This window comes from Saccopteryx bilineata, chromosome 11, assembly GCF_036850765.1.
Source record: "Saccopteryx bilineata isolate mSacBil1 chromosome 11, mSacBil1_pri_phased_curated, whole genome shotgun sequence".
Lineage (NCBI taxonomy): Eukaryota > Metazoa > Chordata > Mammalia > Chiroptera > Emballonuridae > Saccopteryx > Saccopteryx bilineata.
The window spans coordinates 36,609,346-36,630,833 of record NC_089500.1 but is presented as its reverse complement, the minus strand read 5'-3'; the positions used below and the strand labels follow the sequence as shown (position 1 = coordinate 36,630,833).

The 21,488-nt window shown below is 37.5% G+C and overlaps 1 protein-coding gene across 1 annotated transcript in view; it reads left to right on the top strand.

The window, feature by feature from the left end:
* Positions 1 to 2,735: 2,735 nt before the first annotated feature.
* DSG4 (desmoglein 4) overlaps positions 2,736 to 21,488 on the top strand; it is a 40,326-nt gene continuing 21,573 nt past the window's right edge. Inside the window, exons 1-5 of the mRNA XM_066246789.1 lie at positions 2,736 to 2,884; positions 14,966 to 15,001; positions 16,884 to 17,015; positions 18,609 to 18,764; positions 19,113 to 19,257. Coding sequence (XP_066102886.1) covers positions 2,846 to 2,884; positions 14,966 to 15,001; positions 16,884 to 17,015; positions 18,609 to 18,764; positions 19,113 to 19,257 — 508 coding nt within the window. The 5' untranslated portion in view covers positions 2,736 to 2,845. The remainder of the gene's footprint in view (positions 2,885 to 14,965; positions 15,002 to 16,883; positions 17,016 to 18,608; positions 18,765 to 19,112; positions 19,258 to 21,488) is intronic.

Here is a 21,488-nt window from a genome sequence, read left to right as displayed (position 1 = left end):
TTATTATTTATTTATTTATTTATTTATTTATTTATACATATTTATTTATTGTGACAGAGACAGAGAGAGAGAGAGAGAGAGATTGAGAGAGGGAGAGACAGACAGGAAGAGGAAGAGATGAGAAGCATCAATTCTTTGTTGTGGCACCTTAGTTATTTATTCATTGATTACTTTCTCATACGTGCCTTGACCAGGGGGCTACAGCAGACCCAGTGACCCCTTGCTCAAGCCAGCGACCTTGGGCTCAAGCTGGTGAGCTGTGCTAAAACCAGATGAGCCCGCGCTCAAGCAAGTGACCTCGGGGCTTAGAACCTGGGTCTTCCACATCCCAGTCCAACGCTCCATCCACTGCACCACCGCCTGGTCAGGTTTATAGTCCTTCTTTATTGTAAAATAAGTAAACGGTTTTATAGAACAATAAAACCAAGGGTCACAACACAGTTATAGCCAATAAGAAGGTCTTTGGTAGGCTGGCAGGAGAGATCCACTTCTCACCACCCTGTCTCTTGCAGCAGCACTATTTGTACTTCTCATACACAGAGAAGCAGTAGGAAAAGGCTGCTCCACTCCAAAAGCCTGAAGCTCACTCGACTATTGTTAGAGGAGATTATATATATGTGTGTGTGTGTGTGTGTGTGTGTGTGTGTGTGTGTGTATATATATATATAATCTCTCAAGGGCAAAAATAATTCATACTATTCTGACCTAGCTAAAAAAGACAAATTTTCTATTATTAATACAATTGTCACATTTCAAAGTGCTGGGCAAAATTTATGAAAATAAAAAATGACAAAAGCTCAGTTGGATATAAAAGTTACAGAATTTTTTTAAACACTTATATACTCAAGCGTGGCTTTCCATACCTCTTGGTTTAAAGTTCTATCTAAAACATAACAAAATAGTGGGTTAATAAACCATCCAGTGAATATAGGTCTGTTAGCATTCTAGACAATCTTGAGAACTACCTAGAGACAAAATTTAAACATGATGCACATACTTTATCTGGTCAGGTTAGATATTTTTGAATTAGGCAGATATGCCCCAATACATAAGATTTGGCTTGGGCAGGTATATCCCAATGCTACCCTTTTGTAACAATTCATTGTTTCTCGTTGCTTGTATATAATTTCCTACTCTCTCATAAATATCTCAACATATAATTCATTTCTCTTTATTTCAGGGTACTATGTCAGCCCTCTAATTGCCTCGACTCTTTCTATGCTGCCCAAAATGCTAAACTAAGGTTCTCAAGACATTAAGTGCTATTTGGAATACATTCCATTGCTGGAAATAGAGCCTGCCTTGTTTCTGAATTGCAGTGATGGGGCAGTGAGAAAAAATACAGTCTCCCTTTAGAATTCTCCAGCCAACCCATATTAATGATTGGAGAGAACATTTAACTACATTTTCTTTGTGTGTTTGTTGAGGTTGCTGCCAGTCTATAATTTTTTTCATGAGGAAATTATATCTTATTCTAGACCTATACTAACAAAGGACAGGAGAGAAATTAAACAGGGAAATGAATTTCAGAAATATTCAGATGCTGCTCTAGTTTCTTTCCCTTAAAATCTCTGGTTTCTAATTTTGGTTTCTTCTTAATAGATCTTTATAAAGGCTTAAAACATGTTCCCACTGTATGTACTTTTTTTTTTTTTTCTGAAGTTGGAAACGGGGAGGTACTCAGACAGATTCCCGCATGCGCGCGACCGGGATCCACCCGGCATGCCCTCCAGGGGGCGATGCTCTGCCCATCTGGGTTGTTGCTCTGTTGCAACCAGAACCATTCTAGCACCTGAGGCAGAGGCCATGGAGCCATCCTCAGCGCCTGGGCCCACTTTGCTCCAATAGAGCCTTGGCTGCCGGAGGGGAAGAGAGAGACAGAGAGGAAGGAGAGGGGGAGGGGTGGAGAAGCAGATGGGTACTTCTCTCGTGTGCCCTGGCCAGGAATCAAACCTGGGACTCCTGCATGCCAGGCCGACGCTCTACCACTAAGCCAACAGGCCAGTGCCTCTTTTTATTTTTTAACCAGTGGAAATGCCATGAAGAGTGAGCAAGCACTGTATTGTGGTTACCTTAGAACAAGGTACTTAATGTTATATAAATTTGACTGTATACTCAGGAAAAAGGGCTGCTAAAATAAACATAGTGAAATCGGAACATCTTTAAAATTAAAGAATGCAGTTTCATTAAAATACTTGTTTTGGAGGGAGGCAGGAATCACCTGAATTAAGAGATGGGAGTTTCATTACTGTCTCTTTCTCCCTACACTATACTGCAAGCCTGCTACTTTTCACTTCTGCTCACAGAGTCATTCCTTGAAGTTAATTTAGTAGTGGACATGTGTGTGTGTGTCTGTCTGTGTGTGTGTGTATGTGCGCGCTGTCAGTATATGTAATTTTGCTTTTACAATGTTGGCAGCAAGAAGAAGCCTACTAATTTTATTCAGCATGATGATAGGCCCTAGCATTTTAATTATTTTTCATGTTGTGAGTAATTTATTATTCATTGGGTATCTTCCCTGTAAATCTTGTCTTCACTCTGTAAGATTTTTCTTTGGTGTCCAACAAAGGGTTTCATTGCAATAAGAATCAAGGTGTGTCCATGTTCTTCCCCAGAGCCCAAACAATGCCAGCCTTCCAGACTGGCCGAGGAGTTTGGGGTGGGGAATCAGAGTCATTATAGAACATCTTCATTCCTCTGACCAGAGAGAACCAGGGTAAGCACCCATGCTTTCCTAAAAGGGCATCTCGAAGCACGTCTTGGTGCACAGCTGAATTCAGGACCCAGAGGACTACAACTAAAATCGAATCTCATCCAGATTTGTGTGCAAGACAAACCTGAAGGAATGGATTGGCTCCTTTTCAAGAACATTTGCATTTTAATGGTAAGTAGAATTTAAAGACTAGGGAGGAAGATGCAGCCCTGAAGCCTTGTTTGCTCTGACTGTTTTTAGACCTCCTACATGGGATTTAATTTATTTTTAAACCCCTTCTGGCAAAGACAGTTCAAGTTCACCATCTTGTGATTTCAAAGGACTCTCCACACTTAAGAGACTTAAGGCTGTGGAGAAGCAGAGTGAGAATCTAGCTGCATTAGAGTTAACTAGCGTCAGAGACATAATCTATTTCAGATTACATGCCAGAACAATTCTAAAATTTATAATCAGAAATAAAATAATTTTTCTATTTTATTAACTATATTTCTTATACTTAAATCAGAAGATCACTGTCAAAATTTCCAGTGCAAATGGGTTCTAAACTTGTAGGGAATTAAGTGGATCAAGCCTATTTCTTTTAAATAGTTATTTCCCTGTGCGTTTCTTTCAATGTGGACGAATGTTAGCTAGGTCCAATTACATAGCAACTAATTATGAAATATTTAAGTCATATGAGTATTTTTCTGGTCAGAAGTGGCAAAAGAAAAATAAAGAAAATCAAGCTATCAATAAAAAACTTCTGAAATTATTAAAGCATTTCTATAGTTCAAGAAGGAAACATTTAGATGATGTTTCTTTACAGTAAACATGACATTTTGTATATTAAATTACTTTCCTCCAATCTCTTGGTGCCCAAGGCATGAAGTGTTTTCTAGGTAGGAATTATGTATACCGGGTGTCCTATCCTTAAAGGAGGTAAGACAGCTCCTAATACAAGGTCCTTAGAGGAACAAAGACCAGTTTGGCCAATTCAATTAGAAAAGTCTATTTAAAGAATTAATTAAGATGAGTTACATTAGATTAGAGTTAAGTCTATTGATGGTCAAATGACAGAACAATTCAATCTGATTTGTCGATCTCTAAATTCACTTCTTGAATATCCCAAGGTAGAAATAACTGTTTAATACCCCAATTCATAATTCTACTCATCAACTTTTGGTACCAGTGAACATGATACAAAAAATGTGTTTCCTTTTTCCTTCTTTGCAATTTTTAAAGTAAACCAAATATTTATCTCCTGTCTACATAATAAATAGCTATTTCATAGCCACTCATTTTGTGTTGGATGCTATGCTAGGTACTGGAGACAAAAAAAAATGAATAAAATATTCCTTATATTTTAAAAAAACAGTTAAAAATAAGTGAAAAGATAAGAGGATTGAATTATTAGGAAATTGTACTTTTTTTTTCAAAGCAAATAAAGGTAAATAACCTATAATTGGCTACACCTCAGTCTCCCAGAAATGTCCACAGTGGTGCTACAACATAAGTTTGGGAAGTGATTTCCACCTTATGATTAGGGTGGCATTATATAGACTACATCTGAGCATTGGTTCTACAAGGGCAGAGGGCAGCTGAAGCTGGACAGATGTAGGAATACACCATGTCCAGTTGGTCTAGCAGGTACCATTCGAGAGTTCAAGTTTAAGAACTCCAAAAGTAGTGTAGGAACCTAGTGTTGCCAAGGGCACACAGCCCAGGCTTGGAAAAAAAACAGTGATAGAACATTCCATTCTCTGAGCTTGAGAGACTGATTATTAAACAAAACCATTATTGAGAAATATTTATAAATGAAACAGTCCAAATAGATGTGCAATGCCTTGTTATAATGATCATCATTTAGTTACATTACTGAAGGAAGAGGGAAGAATGTGATTTTATCTTTAATAAAACTCAAGAATTATCAGTATATAACTCTTACTACATTTCTCTGGGCTATCTTCATGCCTTGACTCAGATAAACCTTTGTTTTCTTATTGTAAGAGTAAGCGCTTTGAGGCAACTTCTGTGTACTAAATTTTGCCTCCTATTCCTCTCTGCTCAGGTACATTTTATGACAATATTAATTAAACAGTGAATTTTCTTTGACTTGATCTTGAAAAAGTATTATATTTCAGATGCTTAGAATCTCTTTAGGAGTATTAATTTATTATCCTTTGTCATTTTATTGTTTTGAAAGTTAACTTCTCCCCACAGACACTAAAGTATTTGTGTTTTACATCTCATGGTAATTGTGATAGACTTAAGGTGTTTGTGTGTGTGTGTGTGTGTATGTGTTTTTAATAGAGCTCTTAAGATATCAACTAATAATGTTTGCAGTTAGAAAGTAGAGACTTGCAGCATGATTCAGGATTGAGACAAATGCAGCAATGTATAGGAGGAATCAATATACTATTACAAATGTTTTAGAAGATGGGTTCTCTGCTTATCTTTTATATCCTGAACTTCAACTCTTCCCCTTTTTCATTAACTAAATCAAAGGCTCTTTGGGGCATCATTGCAGCTTACACCAATAAGGGTGTGGCAGCCTCTCTGAGACTTACAGGTACTCTGTGTCATCTATATTTAACCACAAAGAATGCTTTAAACAAGGCTCTGACTGACTTAACCTATAAAAGCTACCCAAACTTTAAGCTACAATCGGCATTTCATCTTATCATGTGAGTCTTTCAGCATCTCCTTCCCAAGTACATTCTTCATGTTCTTATGCTGTAAAACACATCAGGGTGGCGAGGTACTGTCAACACTACACCAAGACTTGGAAGCCCCAAGTTTAAGCCACAGATTCCCCTCAAGGGGTTGCATCACTTTGGCTAAGATACCTAACTCCTCAAGGCCTCACTGTGCCCATGGGATAATGTGTGTCAGACATGATGTCACTAAGTTTCTTCTAATGTAGAAACTCTGAGATTCTATCATTGTCTCTATTAAATAGTTAAGTAGTATCAAAGTTCATGTCTGACTGCCAAATATTCTTTTTATAATTTTGATTGGGGAATTTAAAATTTAAGTAATGCTATGGAGTGTATAAATTTTACTTAAGGCAGAACAATTATTAGCTGTGAGAAGCCTTTTTTTTTTTTTTAGTTGATAAAGTCATAAAATACAGCCATGTAGCTTTCTTTTACCAGGTAAAATTTTTTGTGCATATCTGGTGATCATTCATGCTACATATAAGATGCTAACATTTCAATTAAACATTTTAATTCTTGGAAAATAAAGAAGGTAGAAGCTAAACATATAGATACTATCTCACGATAAGTTGAAATGCTAAATTGATCAGCATATTTAGAACTCACCCAGTCACTTATCGGTTTAGTCCTCACATAAAACAATGTGATTCTGACATGTGACACAGAAATTTCACTATCAGGCAGATCTCTAGAAGTAGAGGCTGATGAACAGCAATGTTATCTGATCTGGTTTTTTATTTGTACTAAAGAGAATACCTTAGGTAGCATTAAATGACTGGGTCCAACATTGCTTGTTACAGAAATTACGGATGTCCTCATCACACCAAAGATTATATAGAAGTAAATCTCACCTCTGTTAATTCTTTGTTGGTATAAGTGACTAAGGAACTACAAAATATATTTTAAACCAAGTGAATAAATTTATAGTGCTGCCTTCAAATTCCTGCAGAGTCCATGAGGGACTAAAATAAGTCTTATATGCCAACAGATGCTCAGTATTACTATCATATCACTTATAACTTTAATACACTCTTGATAATAATATTTGTTTATAGAATTGTAGGATAAAAATCCTGCTCTAAAACCATTTCATGGCTTTCAGGACTGTAGGTGTGTTCTTTTCTTCTTTTTAAGGTTTTTTTTTTTTTTCAGAGAACTTCTTGATCCTTAGTAAATGGTCTTATGACTCCTTCATGGAGTATCCAGGGAGGAGTTCCTTCTAAAGCAATGAATCTCTTGTTTGAGTTGCAGCTATGTCCCTTCCCTTCCCCAAGAGGGATGGCAGTGGAATTCCTCACTCACAAGAGCAGCTCTGATGACAGGGTGTGTGGAAGGAATGACTGGTGAAATGTTCAGATATTACCTGCATGAGAAATGTTTGCCCTTCCTTTTTACACAGCAAATTACACAGCTCACAAACAAAATTGCCACTAATTGATATACTTTCAATTATGAACAAAAGTGGTATACTGTAATTAGGCTTGAACTTGGCATCTCGACCATAGTCCTATGAGGATAGCAATTGCTTTACTCAATTATTTCCACAAGTATTATTCAGGAGAGAACCGCTTATTAATAAGGTACTAGGTGTGCAAAGGACTGTGAAAACTGACTTCAAAAAGGTAAGTCATAGAGATGAAAAATAGGCTTGTTCATTAGCTACTACTTTAAATACACTCAGTCTATAAGAGAATAATACATATTCTAATATTACAATAGTGTATGTAATGATTTAGATTCTACATTTCTCATATAAAATCATCATATACTCTCTAGGAGAAAATATATATTAAAAAAAAAAACTAGGCCCACAAAAATTTTAGCAATCTGTCAAAAGATGGATGGCTATAGAATATTGACTATCTAATTATTTTGCCTAGAATGTATATGTATGTATCATAACATGTCAGAATTTATCTTGTACACAAAAGACACATAATATTTTATCAATGAAATTTTTGAATGAATGAATGGATTTTGTTTTCAATTTATCTCTCTTATCAAGTCACTTCGCCATATTTCCCATCTGCACATTCATAGGCAACTTTAATGCGAACAGTGAACTTTCAAGTGAGCTTGAGGGCTGAAAACTGAAACAACGAAGGAGTCGGTTCTCCCTCTTCTTTCCTGCAGGATGTAGAACAGGGGTCCCCAAATTTTTTACACAGGGGGCCAGTTCACTGTCCCTCAGACTGTTGGAGGGCCAGACTATAAAAAAAATATGAACAAATCCCTGTGCACATTGCACATATCTTATTTTAAAGTAAAAAAACAAAACGGGAACAAATACAATATTTAAAATAAAGAACGAGTAAATTTAAATCAACAAACTGACCAGTATTTCAATGGGAACTATGCTCCTCTCACTGACCACCAATGAAAGAAGTGCCCCTTCCGGAAGTGCGGTGGGGGCCGGATAAATGGTCTCAGGGGGCCGCATGTAGAACAATCTCTGGTATTCCATCTGTCATTGGCTTCCCATTTCACACCACACAAGCAAAACATTTTATAGTTAACAAAGTTTTTCACTCATGTAAAACTTCTGAAAGGTAAATAGAAGTATCCCTATTTTACAAATAAAGAAACTTTCAAGGCCTAAATGATGCTGACAGCCCATACACGGTACAGTCAGAATTTAAATCCAATACTCCATGTCCAACTCTATCCATTGTTCCAGAATCGACTCCTTTCCCCTTGGGGCCAACTTTGCATCCTGTTTGTGCTTCTCTTGCAATGTTTCTAGCATTCCAACATCTTTTCTTGTTTACCTGCTTTCCTCCCTCCTTTGACATGTGATCCCTTCCTGGGGAGGTTCTCTGTCTTAGTCTTCATCATATTCTCAGAGATCAGCACACATACATTTTAGCTTCATAGACACTTTTATATTGCCAGGAAAAGTCCTATGCAGGTTACTTTAGTTAATGCATTTTATTGTAAGGATATCCAAAAAAGGAGAGGGAGGCAGGAATAAACTCTCTTACCAACTAGGCCACAGAGACTGTAACACATTCAAGATACCAAACATATCTCTGGATTGTTTTTACCCCCTCGCCTGCAGGTTTCTCTCTCTCTCTCCCTCGTCCTCCACTGCCATGGTCACTGGATCACCCATCTCCATTTGGTGTTCTCTGCTTTAGCCAGGCTTTCGGGCCAAACCCTATCCTTAGATGAAACATGACCTATGTAAGCTCTAAAAGGTGACTTTTTGTAGGCAAGGAATTTCTATAATTATCCAGGAACCCACAACTATTCTTCACAGTTTAATTGAAGTTCATTCAGTTATGCTACATGCAATTTAGGAAGATGATTGTGCTTTATGTTTCTTCCAAACCACCCGTTCACAAGTGTTTTCTGGAAGGCGAGGAGCTTCCTGACAGGGCTTATGATTTCGTAGCACCTGAGAATAAAATCTTCCAAGTTTCTGCAGTGAGACCTGCACAGAATGGGAGGATAAGAAGAGGGCTTGGCTGCTGCCCTCAGCAGTAGAGCCAGCTAGCAGAATGCAGAAATACCAGAAGAATACCACAGAGGACAGACACATCAGGCACAATGTAAGTTCTGCTAGATAAGAACCCTGGGGTCTAATTGCAACTGCCCCAACCTAAAAGGGGTAGCAGAAGGACAAGAAAGATCTTAGATTCAAGGGTCCTTAGGGTTATATGTAAATGTTCTTATTCTTCAGTTGGTTTGAGTTCTGTAGAGAGGACAAGAGTAAGGTAAAATGAACTCAAAACACTTCCTTTAGGACTCATCTGTTTGATGTGGTTAATTTCTTTCTTTTTCCCCCCTCCAGGCAGAATCATTTAATTATTATTTTTTTAATTAAAGTATAGTTGGCATACAATATTATATTAGTTTCAGGTGTGCAACACAATGTTTTAACATTTCTGTCTTACCATGTGCTCAGCATACTAAGTCTAGTAACCACCTGTCACTGTGCAAAGTTATCACATTATTATTGACTATATTCCCCTTCACCTTTTTCACCCATCTTTCCATTTCCCCCTTCCTTCTGGAAGTGTTGTTTCTAATTCCAAGTCTTTCAAAATGATGGACTGGTACTTTTTTATATGTTAGAATATGCTGTGAGAACACCCTCTGAAGCACAGAGGGAAACGCTTCTTTCACTGTTCTTTCCTCTTTATAAGTGCACTGAGCCTACTACTTTCACATTTGTACTCTGTTTAGATCAGAAGTTGAATCAGAGAGAGGATACGGGATTTATCCAGGGTCACATCTTATAAACAGACTGAAGGCTCATACTCATTTCTTCTGCTTCCAAGCCTAAAGTACTTGTGTCTATACCACATTGCTTTTAATGAAGCTAATCTATAAGTTAGGGCTACATAGCCACTTTAAGATATAAATTATTTAACTTAAAAATATACACTGACTTAAAAATTCTGATAGCTTCATTCCTACTATAAAAATAATCTTTGGTCCTGGCCAGTGGCTCAGTGGATAGAGCTTTGGTCCAGCATATGGACATCCTGGGCTCGATTCCCAGTGAAGGCACACAGGAGAAGTGACCATCTGCTTCTCCTCCCCTCCTCCTCCTTCTCTCTTCCCTTTCCACAGCCAGTGGCTCAGTTGGTTTGAGCATGGCCCCAGGCACTGAGGATAGCTTGGTTGGTCTGAGCAGCAGCCTCAGGCACTAAAAATAGCTTGATAGGCAAGTATTGGCCCCAGGTGTGATTACCAGGTGATCCTGGTTGGGGTGTATGCGGGAGTTTGCCTCACTATCTCTCCTCCTCTCACCTAAAAAACAAACAAACAAACAAACAAACAAAAAAGACAATACTCTTCAAATTGGAGCATAGATATCCCTGAGATACATAAGCACTTTAAAAGGTACAAATGCACAGATAGTTTTAAAGGAATCATTTACTGGATTGTCAGTTTCCACATGTATATTCTTTCCTTAAGTCATTCAGCTAAACATGCACCTGTGCCTGGGGTATCAAGCAGGTTTTCTTCTCCCAAATCCTCCTTTTTAAAAAGTGACACCTCTCACTCAATGCAAATATTACCATGTTACACTGCAATAAATTGTAAAAGTATCTTGGGCACTAAACTAAGGGATAATTGAAAATATTGATGTCAGTATTGAGAAAGAGATCTAACTTTAAAGCTTATAATGAATCTTTTGACAAGTCATGTGATTTTTCATTATACATTTTCAACAAAATTAAAAGAGGATGTACTAGAGTTGTCAGCTAATATGTCATTTAAAATCATGTTTAACAATTAAGTTGTAGATTTAAGTGATTAAATCAAAATAAGTTTAAAGAATTAATGACTCTAGCACTAAAAAAAGAAATCCCCACTATCATCTATTCAATTACTTGAACAAGTTTTTTCCCATACTTACAACTGAAAAACAAAACAAGATAGAAGTGATGCTGGAATTTGTTTAATTCTAGCAGTAATATTTGTATTGTTCATGACTGATTTTTTAAAGCTTCATCCATATCTTTATAATAAGCTTCTGATAAAATTTTAGTTTCTATATTTAATGATATTGTATCAAAATTTTCATATTTCCTGGAAATCAGTTGTGCTGCTAATAATCATTATAAAGCTAATTTAATCTAGAAGAAATTGATTTTTAACACCTAGGTCCTCACAATTATAGAAATAACAATAAAATAAAATTTCTATTCATATACATATTTTTGCATTATGAACAGAACCCCAGCTAGGACTCTCACTATGTCCCAATTACAATCAGGTTATTGGGTTGATTATAATTCTGAGGGTAAGCAGCATAATGAGGCTATCCTGATTCTTGATTAAGCCTACGACAAGATCAAAAAGGGCAAGAAAAACAGAGAAGAAAGAAAGAAAGAGAGAAAGAGAGAGAGAAAAAGAAAGAAAGAAAGAAAGAGAGAAAGAAAGAAAGAAAGAAAGAAAGAAAGAAAGAAAGAAAGAAAGAAAGAAAGAAAGAAAGAAAGAAAGGAGAGAAAAAGAGAAATAGAGGAGAGGGGAAAAAAGAGAGACAAGTGGGAAGCTGAAGATAGGAGAGCTTCTAATCAAACACAGGTTCACTTGCCGAGCTCAACAACCTTTTGGCATCCCCTCAGGGAGCCTTCCTGTTAACCTCCTGGTGGAGGACAGTGTTTCAGAGTCCCAGCAAAGTTGCATCTGCAGTCCTGAGTTGAATGGCCCTCTATTATCCTAGTGCCCCCATCACCAAAACGTAAGAGATACACTAAGAAGGCAACCATAAAAATGTATGATGTCTACATGTATTCAGTGACATGAAACTTTACCATGATTGTTAAATGAAAAAATTTACTAAAGAGTGTGTATAGTATAACTTTCTTTTGATATAAAAAATTACAATTTGTCAAAATATGTTTTTGTAAAATAAAAATGAAAAGTCGAAGAATTTCTCCAAATATTAACAATGGTAAGTAATCTCCAACTAATCAAAGAGTCTGTGTGATTTTTACTTTTCCTTATGTTTTCCAGAATCATCTACTTTTATAACAACAACAATAAAAATCTAACCCCCAAAGGCAATATTTATTATAAAATAAAATGTCCTATGCAACCAAATGAGACCATTTTCTATTAAATATTAAACTTTTTTCCCAGGTCTAAATATTTCACTAATGTCTAATAAAATTACAGGTAAGGGAGAAAGTAAGTTAAGACAAAACTCTACACACTGTTGCCACATTTCTTATTTCTGGTTTTCCCCTTCAGAACTTAGCTGTTACTCCAAATCCCCAAACACAACCTGCACTTCCTAATATTCCCCCTTCACTTTTGCAAAATCTGCTTTGCATCCAGACTCTCATCTCGGTTCACAGGAGTTCCCTCATTTCACTCCGCTCCCTGCCTCTCTGGAGTTCACAGTAGTACTTTATCACTTGCCCAGACCCCACTCTGCCTTGATAACAATCTCCAACTCTGGGGCAGCCCTTACGTTCCATCCTCACACTTGGCTAGGTTGCCAAGTTCTAATTAGAGGAGGCACAAAATGAAGGGCTGTGCATCATACTCTTGCTTCCTAATGTCAATCAGTCTTCAAACTCTTCATCTGCTATGGAATAATAGTTTATTTTCTCTATTTCTAATTTTCTGTGCTCAAGTGTTCCATAACTCAAGAATTCTAAGTGGGCCTATTGGTCCTCTCTGATTTGCAGCATTTTGTTGGTTTCCTGTCACCTTCCTCTTGACAAGTCTGCTCTAGCCCCCCCGCCCCCATTCCTGTTCACTCCAACTCCGGAAAGCTATGTAAAAAATTCTACTGCTCTTACACCTCAAGATGATTTTCTCTCTTCATAGTATTCTTCTGGCTTTCCATTCAAAGGAAGAAACTGTCTTCCTCATTGTCAGGTTTCTTTTCCCTGCATTTTAATTCATCATTTCTATTCTCTCTTAGTTACAATTCTAATTTCTTGACTTTTGCCTCCTTCTCCCCATCCCTTTCTCCTTTTTCTCCTCCTGTCACTCTTTCTTCACAAATGCCCTTTCCCACTCCCTGTAGACCATGTATTTGGTCATGAATCCCACCTAAAAAAAAGTCTTGATCTAATTACGTCCTCAAATTGCATCATACCCCTCACATGTTCTTTATCTCCTAACTTGAAAAAAGGATCTATGATTGCTATTTCTACTTTCTCAACTTGTTCCTTGATGCCAGTAAACTGACTTACGCCACTTGCAAAAGTCACAATAACTGTCTCTTTAAGACCCCAAGACCTTCTCAGTTCCCAATCTTTTACCTTGCAGTGAGACATGAACCATAAAATAGTTCCTCTTGTCTAATTTCTTATCAGTGGACTCCACTCATTATGCCTTTTTCCTGTCTACTTCCTCTTCTCCTTATCCAATCTCTTCTTTCTGAACTCAACTTGCTTACTAACCCTCCATCAAAACCACAACCATCACAACCACTGCCACTTCTGACCATTTTCGTGTTGACAGAATCTGCACCCACAAACCTGGTCCCTTGGCCTCTCTAATATTGCTTTTAGACTTCTTCCTTCTGTCCCATACCCAAATATATGCATCTCCTATAAGATTCTCTTCTTTGCTTACTTCACTGATTATTTTAATATAATATCCTCATTTCCTGCAACTTAAAATAGCACTTCTATTTAGATAAATTCCGCTTCTTCAGTTTTATGTCTATCTCAAATTTTAGCAGCATATTGAAAATAAATAGAACAGCCTAACCAGGTGGTGGCACAGTGAATAGAGCATCGGACTGGGATGCAGAGGACCCCAGTTTGAAACCCCGAGGTCACTAGCTTGAGTGCAGGCTCATCCAGCTTGAGCACGGACTCACCAGCTTGAGCACGGGGTAGCTGGCTTGAGTGTGGGATCATAGATATGACCCCATGGTTGCTGGCTTGAAGCACAAGTCGCTGGTTTGAGCCCAAGGTCACTGGCTTGAGTAAGAAGTCACTCGCTCTGCTAGAGCCTCCCAGTCAAGGCACATATAAGAAAGAAATCAACAAAAAATTAAGGAACTGCAATGAAGAATTGATGCTTCTCATCTCTCTCTCCCTTCCTGTCTGTCCCTTTCTGTGTCTCTCTCTGTATCTGTCACACACACACACACACACACACACACAGAAAATAAATAGAAATAGAACAGTCTTCAGTCATCATCTCCCTTTAGTGATACTGTCCTGGTGAATCTTCCATTGTTATTAAAAGTGCCCTGATGGTCCCCTACTCAAAAAAAAAAAACACACGACAATTTAAATCACCAAAATCATCTGACATGTCGTCCCCTTGCGCCCACTGCCTAAAGCCCTGTCATCTCTGGAAATGCCTCCACTGCTCTCTCCAGTGCCACATCAGCGCCCGTGCTCACGTTCTCCTAACGATCCTACCCAAGCAATTGCTCATTCTTAAGTGTCTTGACTTCAAGTGCATTTCCCTTGTAATGTTTTCTTCATATCAATGATATGTTTTTTAAAAAGTGGTTTGTCAATCCCAGTTATCTCATCCAAGCAAGCCCAAACTCCTTAGTTTGCTGTACAAAGCACTTCATGACCTACCTCCAAACTGACATTCCTAAACTTGTCTCCCATATCTCCTTGCTATTTCCTCTGCCTTCCAGCTAATAATATTATTTAGCATTCCTGGAGCATCCTCTGAAACTTAGTACCTTTACACCTGTGCTCAGTTTTACTCTGGCTAAAAATTATTTCCCCCATCAATTTCTCTTATCAAAGCAGTTTCATCTTGCAGAATCCTTTCAAATCCTGCTCTCCTATGAGGCCTTCCTGGAACTCACTTGCTAACTTGCATTGTCTGCTTTTCCCTTCTAGTGCGCCCGTGGGTTCCTCTGTTGAAGTACATACTCTAACTTTCCTTCCTGTAGTTCTGTATTTGTCTTCTTTAAAAGGATAAAAGCCTTTGGGGGCAAAAAGCCTGTATTATTAATTTTGTATTACCCATGTTTATTCCATATTATTAGCAAAATGTATGTTTAAGAAATGAATTAATCAGAGAACATTGTCCATAGTTTTATAACACTGTTTCCTTTAAATTATGCTAATCTATGCTAATGTTGTACCTTTTATAATAGGTGTTGCTGGAAGTAAACAGTGAATTTATTGTTGAGGTAATGTATAATTATTAAAACTATTTTCTCAATTTAAAATCGAAAGAAAGTGAATTTTTAAATGCATCATACGTCAAAAAATCAGAATATTTGAAAATAACAACAGAAAAACCCATAATTTTACATTTCCATGCTTTTAGGCATGGTTTGCAACAGCTCAATGTCACAATAACTCTTACTTATCAAACTATACTAATAGTTTATTTCTGTTTCCCAATCTGAAGGCACTCAATAGAAGCAAAGCAACAAGCTGGAAAGGGAAGAGGGTTTTTAGACAGTTACATCAGCAAAAAAGACAATTAGATGGTCAACCAATGACAAAAAAAATACAAAAAAAATCTGTAATCAAAACTAAATAAAACAACAGAGAATTCTGTGCCATTTAGAATGGGACTCAGGAAATAAAAGCTGCTATCTTCCCTGGCAGGCTTTATCATAGTAGTTGAATTTTCATTATGATAATATCAAATAATTGAAGAAAATATAATACTTTTGTAATCTCTATTGGAAAAAAATTAAAGATAAGTTTTAAAACTAAAGTAAATTTTAGGAAGTTGCATCAAAATGGGAAAAAACATAAAAGTTTTGGTTCTTGAAAATATAAGTTCCATTCACATGGAACACCTCCTTCCCCCAAAGTGGTAATTAAATGAAGCCTTAGCTTGAATAAACATACAATTATCTATGTCTCAACAAGTCCATTAGGAGTTACAAAATATATATATATGTATATGTTTACACATGTAAACAAATGTTTATGGATGTAGTAACTTTTCTAAAGTCTTTAATAGTATAAAATTCTTAAACACCCTTCAACAATAGCAAATTAGACTATAAAGAGAAAACATAACAAGCAGAGATACAAATGGATGGCATTGAGAATCCATAGAGGTGTCCATGGGATTATGGCAGTTACCATCATTTCAGTTAAAATAGTCTTCTCACCCTGCAGTCAAGTATCTGGATGCATAGCCAGAGTGGTGTCCTTATCAACAGAAAAGAAAAGCCTTCCCCCTATTTTAGGGGAGTACCCTCACTGCACAACTTTCCTTTCCAAGGGATGCACTCATCTGGAACACCAGCAATCTTTTAAACTCTGGAGACCAGAAAGCCTGGTCAGAGCTCAATGAAGGGTAAGGTGGGCAAGGTCTCTACCTGGTGAAATATTTAGTCCCGTTCAAAATATCCACAGAGACATCTGGTCCAAACGAAAATGTTTCTAAAATTTGATCTTATTCAAAACATCACTAAACATGGTTGATCCATGCCAAATGGTCTGTGATACTTGGTCCTGTCCAAAACATCCTATACACTTTTTTTATAATTTTGGTTTACAGGATTAATACCTAAAAATACTATCCTATTTTATTAATCCAATTACTATATTGTGGCTGTATAGCCAGTAATAACCCTTCTTGCCCTGGTAGCCCAGCTGGTAATGGCACATGAGGTTAAGAAAGTAAGTCAGCTTAGATACCTCCATAAACATTTCTGGACAAGATCAAATATCAAGGACCTTTTGGCGTGAACCAAATATTCCTATGGATGTTCAGATAGAATCAAATGTCTGCTAACTGGTGAGCACAGATTAACAGAAGAATAACTACATATACCATATTATCCAATATAGCACATTATAAGCTCTATGCATAGTTATAAGATTTCTTTCACTAGATTCATATAATTAGCAGTGAGATGATTCCAAAAGAAGTAGCTGGTAAGGTTGACCAAGCTATATCTAGAGTTGTCATTAGTAAAAACATTTTTGTTCCTCAAATTCAATACCATTGCTTCTTCTGGGTGTACCTTGCAGTGTTGAATAAATGTCCTTACTGATTAAAATTACTCTGACACTGTGAACTGTGAATGATTCTTGCTTAAGGTGAAAGAATTAGACATTGAAAATGGCACTACAAAATGGCAAACTGTCAGAAGACAAAAGCGGGAGTGGATCAAGTTTGCAGCGGCGTGTCGAGAAGGAGAGGACAACTCCAAGAGGAATCCGATCGCGAGAGTAAGTGATGAAAGAACAGGAGTGTCCTGTGCTGATAACAAAGGCTTCTGAAGGGCACGAAAGCCCTCAAACATTTGAAGGGTTTGCAGTCTTCACTATTCCATAGTGACTTGGAAAGATGGGTGACATGTAGTCATTTGTTCAGTTCGTGTTGCTGAGGCACCATGTTGATCGTCACATCCTGGGAGCTGCTACAGAGCAGAGTGTCCTTGAATGACCCTAGAAGAGAAACTTGTGCCTCCAGCCCTACTGGGCTCTGTCTGTCCTTCTGTCTTCTGCTTATCATCGCCTGCACGTTTTAGGAAATTTACACCATGTACTACTATTCTTCTGACCAGCCCTCTCCAAATCCAAAGCTTAAATAATTGACTGTCTCCAAGAAAGTAAGAATAAGGTCAGAAGTTCTCACTAGACTCCTAGACCCAAAAATATGGGACACTTACAACCATGTCAACACAATCAATTAAAAAATAAATTTAAAAAACACATGTGCCAAAAGAAAGGTATTTCAGATTAATGGGTCTCAATAAGAAAGGAGCATTCATTAGCTTCTTTCAGACATCTTGGCCTTGGGCCACTGATGAAAACAAGAGTAGTGATTTACCAGAATTTTTTCCTTAGAGCTTTATATTAAAAATATAGTAAGTATCAGCAATGATATTATAGATATAGTCACAGCTCAAGGAAAGAGATTTATTCTCTCTCAAATATAATCGAATTTTTGAAAAGCTTTTAAATTGTTATTGTTTCCATTCAACTCCCAATTATAGCCTTATGTTCCGCACTTGCATTTTATGCTCTTTTCTTATATTTGCATTTGAGGGATTTCTGGATTTTCATCTATATAAATAAATTCTTTGAACTGGACTGGAGCTCATCCAATTTGTATTCTAGTTGCCTTTACTTAATTGTAGGTATTTGGGAACCAAATCTTAGTATTTTACTGAGTGTTCTCATATTTAGTATATAGGTTAGATAAACTACCTTTGTTTAAATTTATGACCCATAGACATAAAACTATGAAAATGTAATCTAGACAGCAGAATATGTGTCATAAATCTATCTGGCAGATGAGTGATACAAGTTTTGATTAATAAAATCATTGCAAATATCTCTAAACATTGTATTCACTTTTGATTTTCTTAATTTAAATTATCTACCATTTTGATTAAATTTTAAACAGAGTCTAGTCAGTGTACTTAACAGGACACAATTTATACACAATCAGAAAGATTCTGATTTCTTCTGTCAAACTCTTTCTCTACATAAAAAAAAATCAGAGAAGTGAACAATATAATGTTAACAATAACAAATCTAGCTTCAAGCGTAACTATGCCATATGTCAATCATTTGGGTATAGTGTATATATATTACCTCATACAATCCCCACAACAAACCCAGAATATAAGTGGTATTGCCCCATTATAAACTAGTGCTCGGCCAAGATAAGTGAATTTTCCAAGGTCACGTAAGCCTATGTTGTGATACCGGGTTTCAATGCAAGACCCATCTGGCTATAAAACCATTCACTTCACATTCCACTAAACTGTAAAGTTCATGATCGGCCCTAAACCCTAGCCATTTTCCTCATAGATACGATCGGACTGCGAAGCAAACCAGAAGATTACATACCGCATCTCTGGCGCAGGGATTGACCGACCGCCATATGGAGTGTTCACCATTAACCCTCAGACCGGGGAAATTAACATCACCTCCGTAGTGGACAGAGAGATAACGCCACTTTTCTTGGTACGTCACAGTAATATGCCTTGATTTGTGCATATTATTTTTCTTCCCTTTTTAAAAATAAATCATCTCATGACTGATTCCTACTTTTGATAAAATACAGTAGAATGAAACCAAATAAAGGGTGTGAGGAGATGGAAGGAGTAGGAAAAACCTTTATGGTTCAGCATTCTCTGGTGGGTTCTACATGCATGTCATCAAATATCTGGATAATATTTAAACTACTAGACCAGAAAAATAAGTCTGAATTTACTCAGAGAATTGTTTTCTTGCCTATTTCCTTCTATATTTTCAAGCATGTCACTTAATTTCTTTTGGTGGAGAAAGAGTTTTTTTTCCAACTTTCTACAGATTTATTGCCGGGCTCTGAATTCCCGGGGTGAAGATTTAGAACGCCCTCTTGAGCTTAGAGTCAAAGTTATGGACATAAATGATAACCCTCCGGTCTTTACACAAAATGTGTACACAGCCAGCATTGAAGAAAACAGCGACGCCAGTGAGTAGAATGGTTCTCCTTCTCTGCATTATACCATAACTATGTCTCTTGCTCAAAAGCTTTAGGAGATTGAAATGCAAGTAATTTAAAGATCAGAAAATATCAGACTTGTATTTTGAAGAAACCCCACAAATTCTAACTTAAAACTGAGCTAGAAAAAAAAATCAGGTCTAAAATGTTAAATATCTTCTTTTTTGTGAAGGATTCTTATAGATGTGATTTAGCAGGGGCTTAGTGCCTTCTTCAGAGATTGGTGCTCAGTTCACAATTAATGTAATCCAAATGTATGAACTGAAATAAAACCATGAATGTAGATAAGGGCCCTGTTCTGTTCTAGTCCCCAAAATCTAGGCTAAACCACACCAGATGGGAAATGATGAAGGTTACTTCTGCACCTGTGCAGTTGGGACCCAGGGTCAGCTGCCCCAAGGTATCCCACAATGCATACTGATTATTTTGAATCAAAATTACTTAAGAATTTGCCCATGCAAGAAGAACATGCTGATCTCCCCTCACTATCCCCCTCCTCCCCCAACCCTTGAAATCAGGAGACACATGCCTCATGCAAAAGGTCCCCTGCCTGCACCTGGAAACACCCATATAGCCAGAGTTAAGGAATACAGAGCCAAAGAACCTGTCTAAATAAACCTTGTTGCCTGTGTATTAATTTCCTGCCCAAGCTCAAACTTCATTTAGATTTCTCAGTAAGGAATACCCAAACCTTGCTTAAATTCCCTTCTAATGAGCACTTTTTTTCCCTCTCAGCTCTTCAAAAACTTATTTTTATTTTGTCTAGAAAGTATAAATTGTTGGCTGGTCCATTACTTCTTAGAGCATTATTTATTATTCTCCCACGTGTACCTAACAAATTGGACTTTTTTTTTAACTCCTGTTAATCTCATCTTCAGCCAATTTTAAGGGGGACTTCTCTCCCTAACAGTACCCATCAGATCATTCACGAAGGATAAGTATGGCTCTTCACAGTCTACACAGCAAGTTATATTACATTCTCTTTTTTTTTCACTTTTCTATCCTGTTTAATCCCATCTCCAACTCTAATACTCTCTTCTTTTTCCCTCAATCACTTCTCCTGCACTTCCTTTCCACACTTACACTTTTCCTATGTTGCTACTCTCTCTTTTCCATCTTTGCCTTCTGCCTCTTTCTTCCTTCAGTCCCCTAATATTCCTTTTCATTTCACATTTTTATTTGCACTTCTGCCTCTAAGTATAATGTAGGGCCCTGGCTGGTTGGCTCAGCGGTACAGCAACAACCTGGCATGTAGATGTTCTGGGTTTGAGTACCAGTCAGGGCAAACAGGAAAAGTGACCATCTGTTTCTCCAACCCCTCCCCCTTCCACTTCTCTCTCTCTTTCTTTCTCTATTTCTCTCTCACAGCTATGGCTGTATTGGCCCCAGGCACTAAGGATGGTTCTATGGAGCCTCTGCCTCAGGTGCTAAAAATAGCTCTGTTACAAGCATGGCCCCAGATGGGCAGAGCATCAACCCCAGACTAGGTCACCAGGTGGATCCTGGTCAGGGTGCATGCAGGACTCTGTCTCTGTATCTCCCTTTCTCTCACTTACAAAAAAAAAATGAAAAAAGAGAATAGAAAAAAGAAATTTCAGAATAAAAAGGGGATAAGAAAGGAAGTTAGAGGTAACAATGCAGAGTCCATGGAAGAAGGATGGAAAAGTCTGGGGGAGAAAAGAGATAAAAAATGATGGGGGAGAAAAAGAGATAACAAAAGGTGGGGGTCAAAGGGAGTATCAGGTGAACTTCTTCAGATGCCCTAAAAAAAGTGATGCTGAAAACAGGATGGGAGAACATAGAAAGGCAAAACAAACAAAAAGTGTCTCCTTAGCCTGTCACTGTTTCCTCACTAACATACTGAGGACAAGCTTAGTGAAGGAAGAGAAGGCGAAACCACATTCATCTCCACTCCCTCGCTGATTAGCATCCTTGTTAACGCTTCCTTATATGAGGAGAGTTACCCACAGGGCCAAAGCATATTTCCATAAACTATGACCTCCTTCAAACTTGGCTCTGTCTATTCAAGGTGTCCCTGGATCTCTGTCTGTGCAAGGATTTTTCACTTTAAAGCCAAGCTGGGAAGCACAGAAACATCAGGAAACGGACAACTCTGGAAAATCTGCCCTGTGGGCTGATGTCCTTGGCTTAGAGGACACCAGTCCTTGGGTATTGACTCAGAGTGTTGGTGCTTTGTTGCT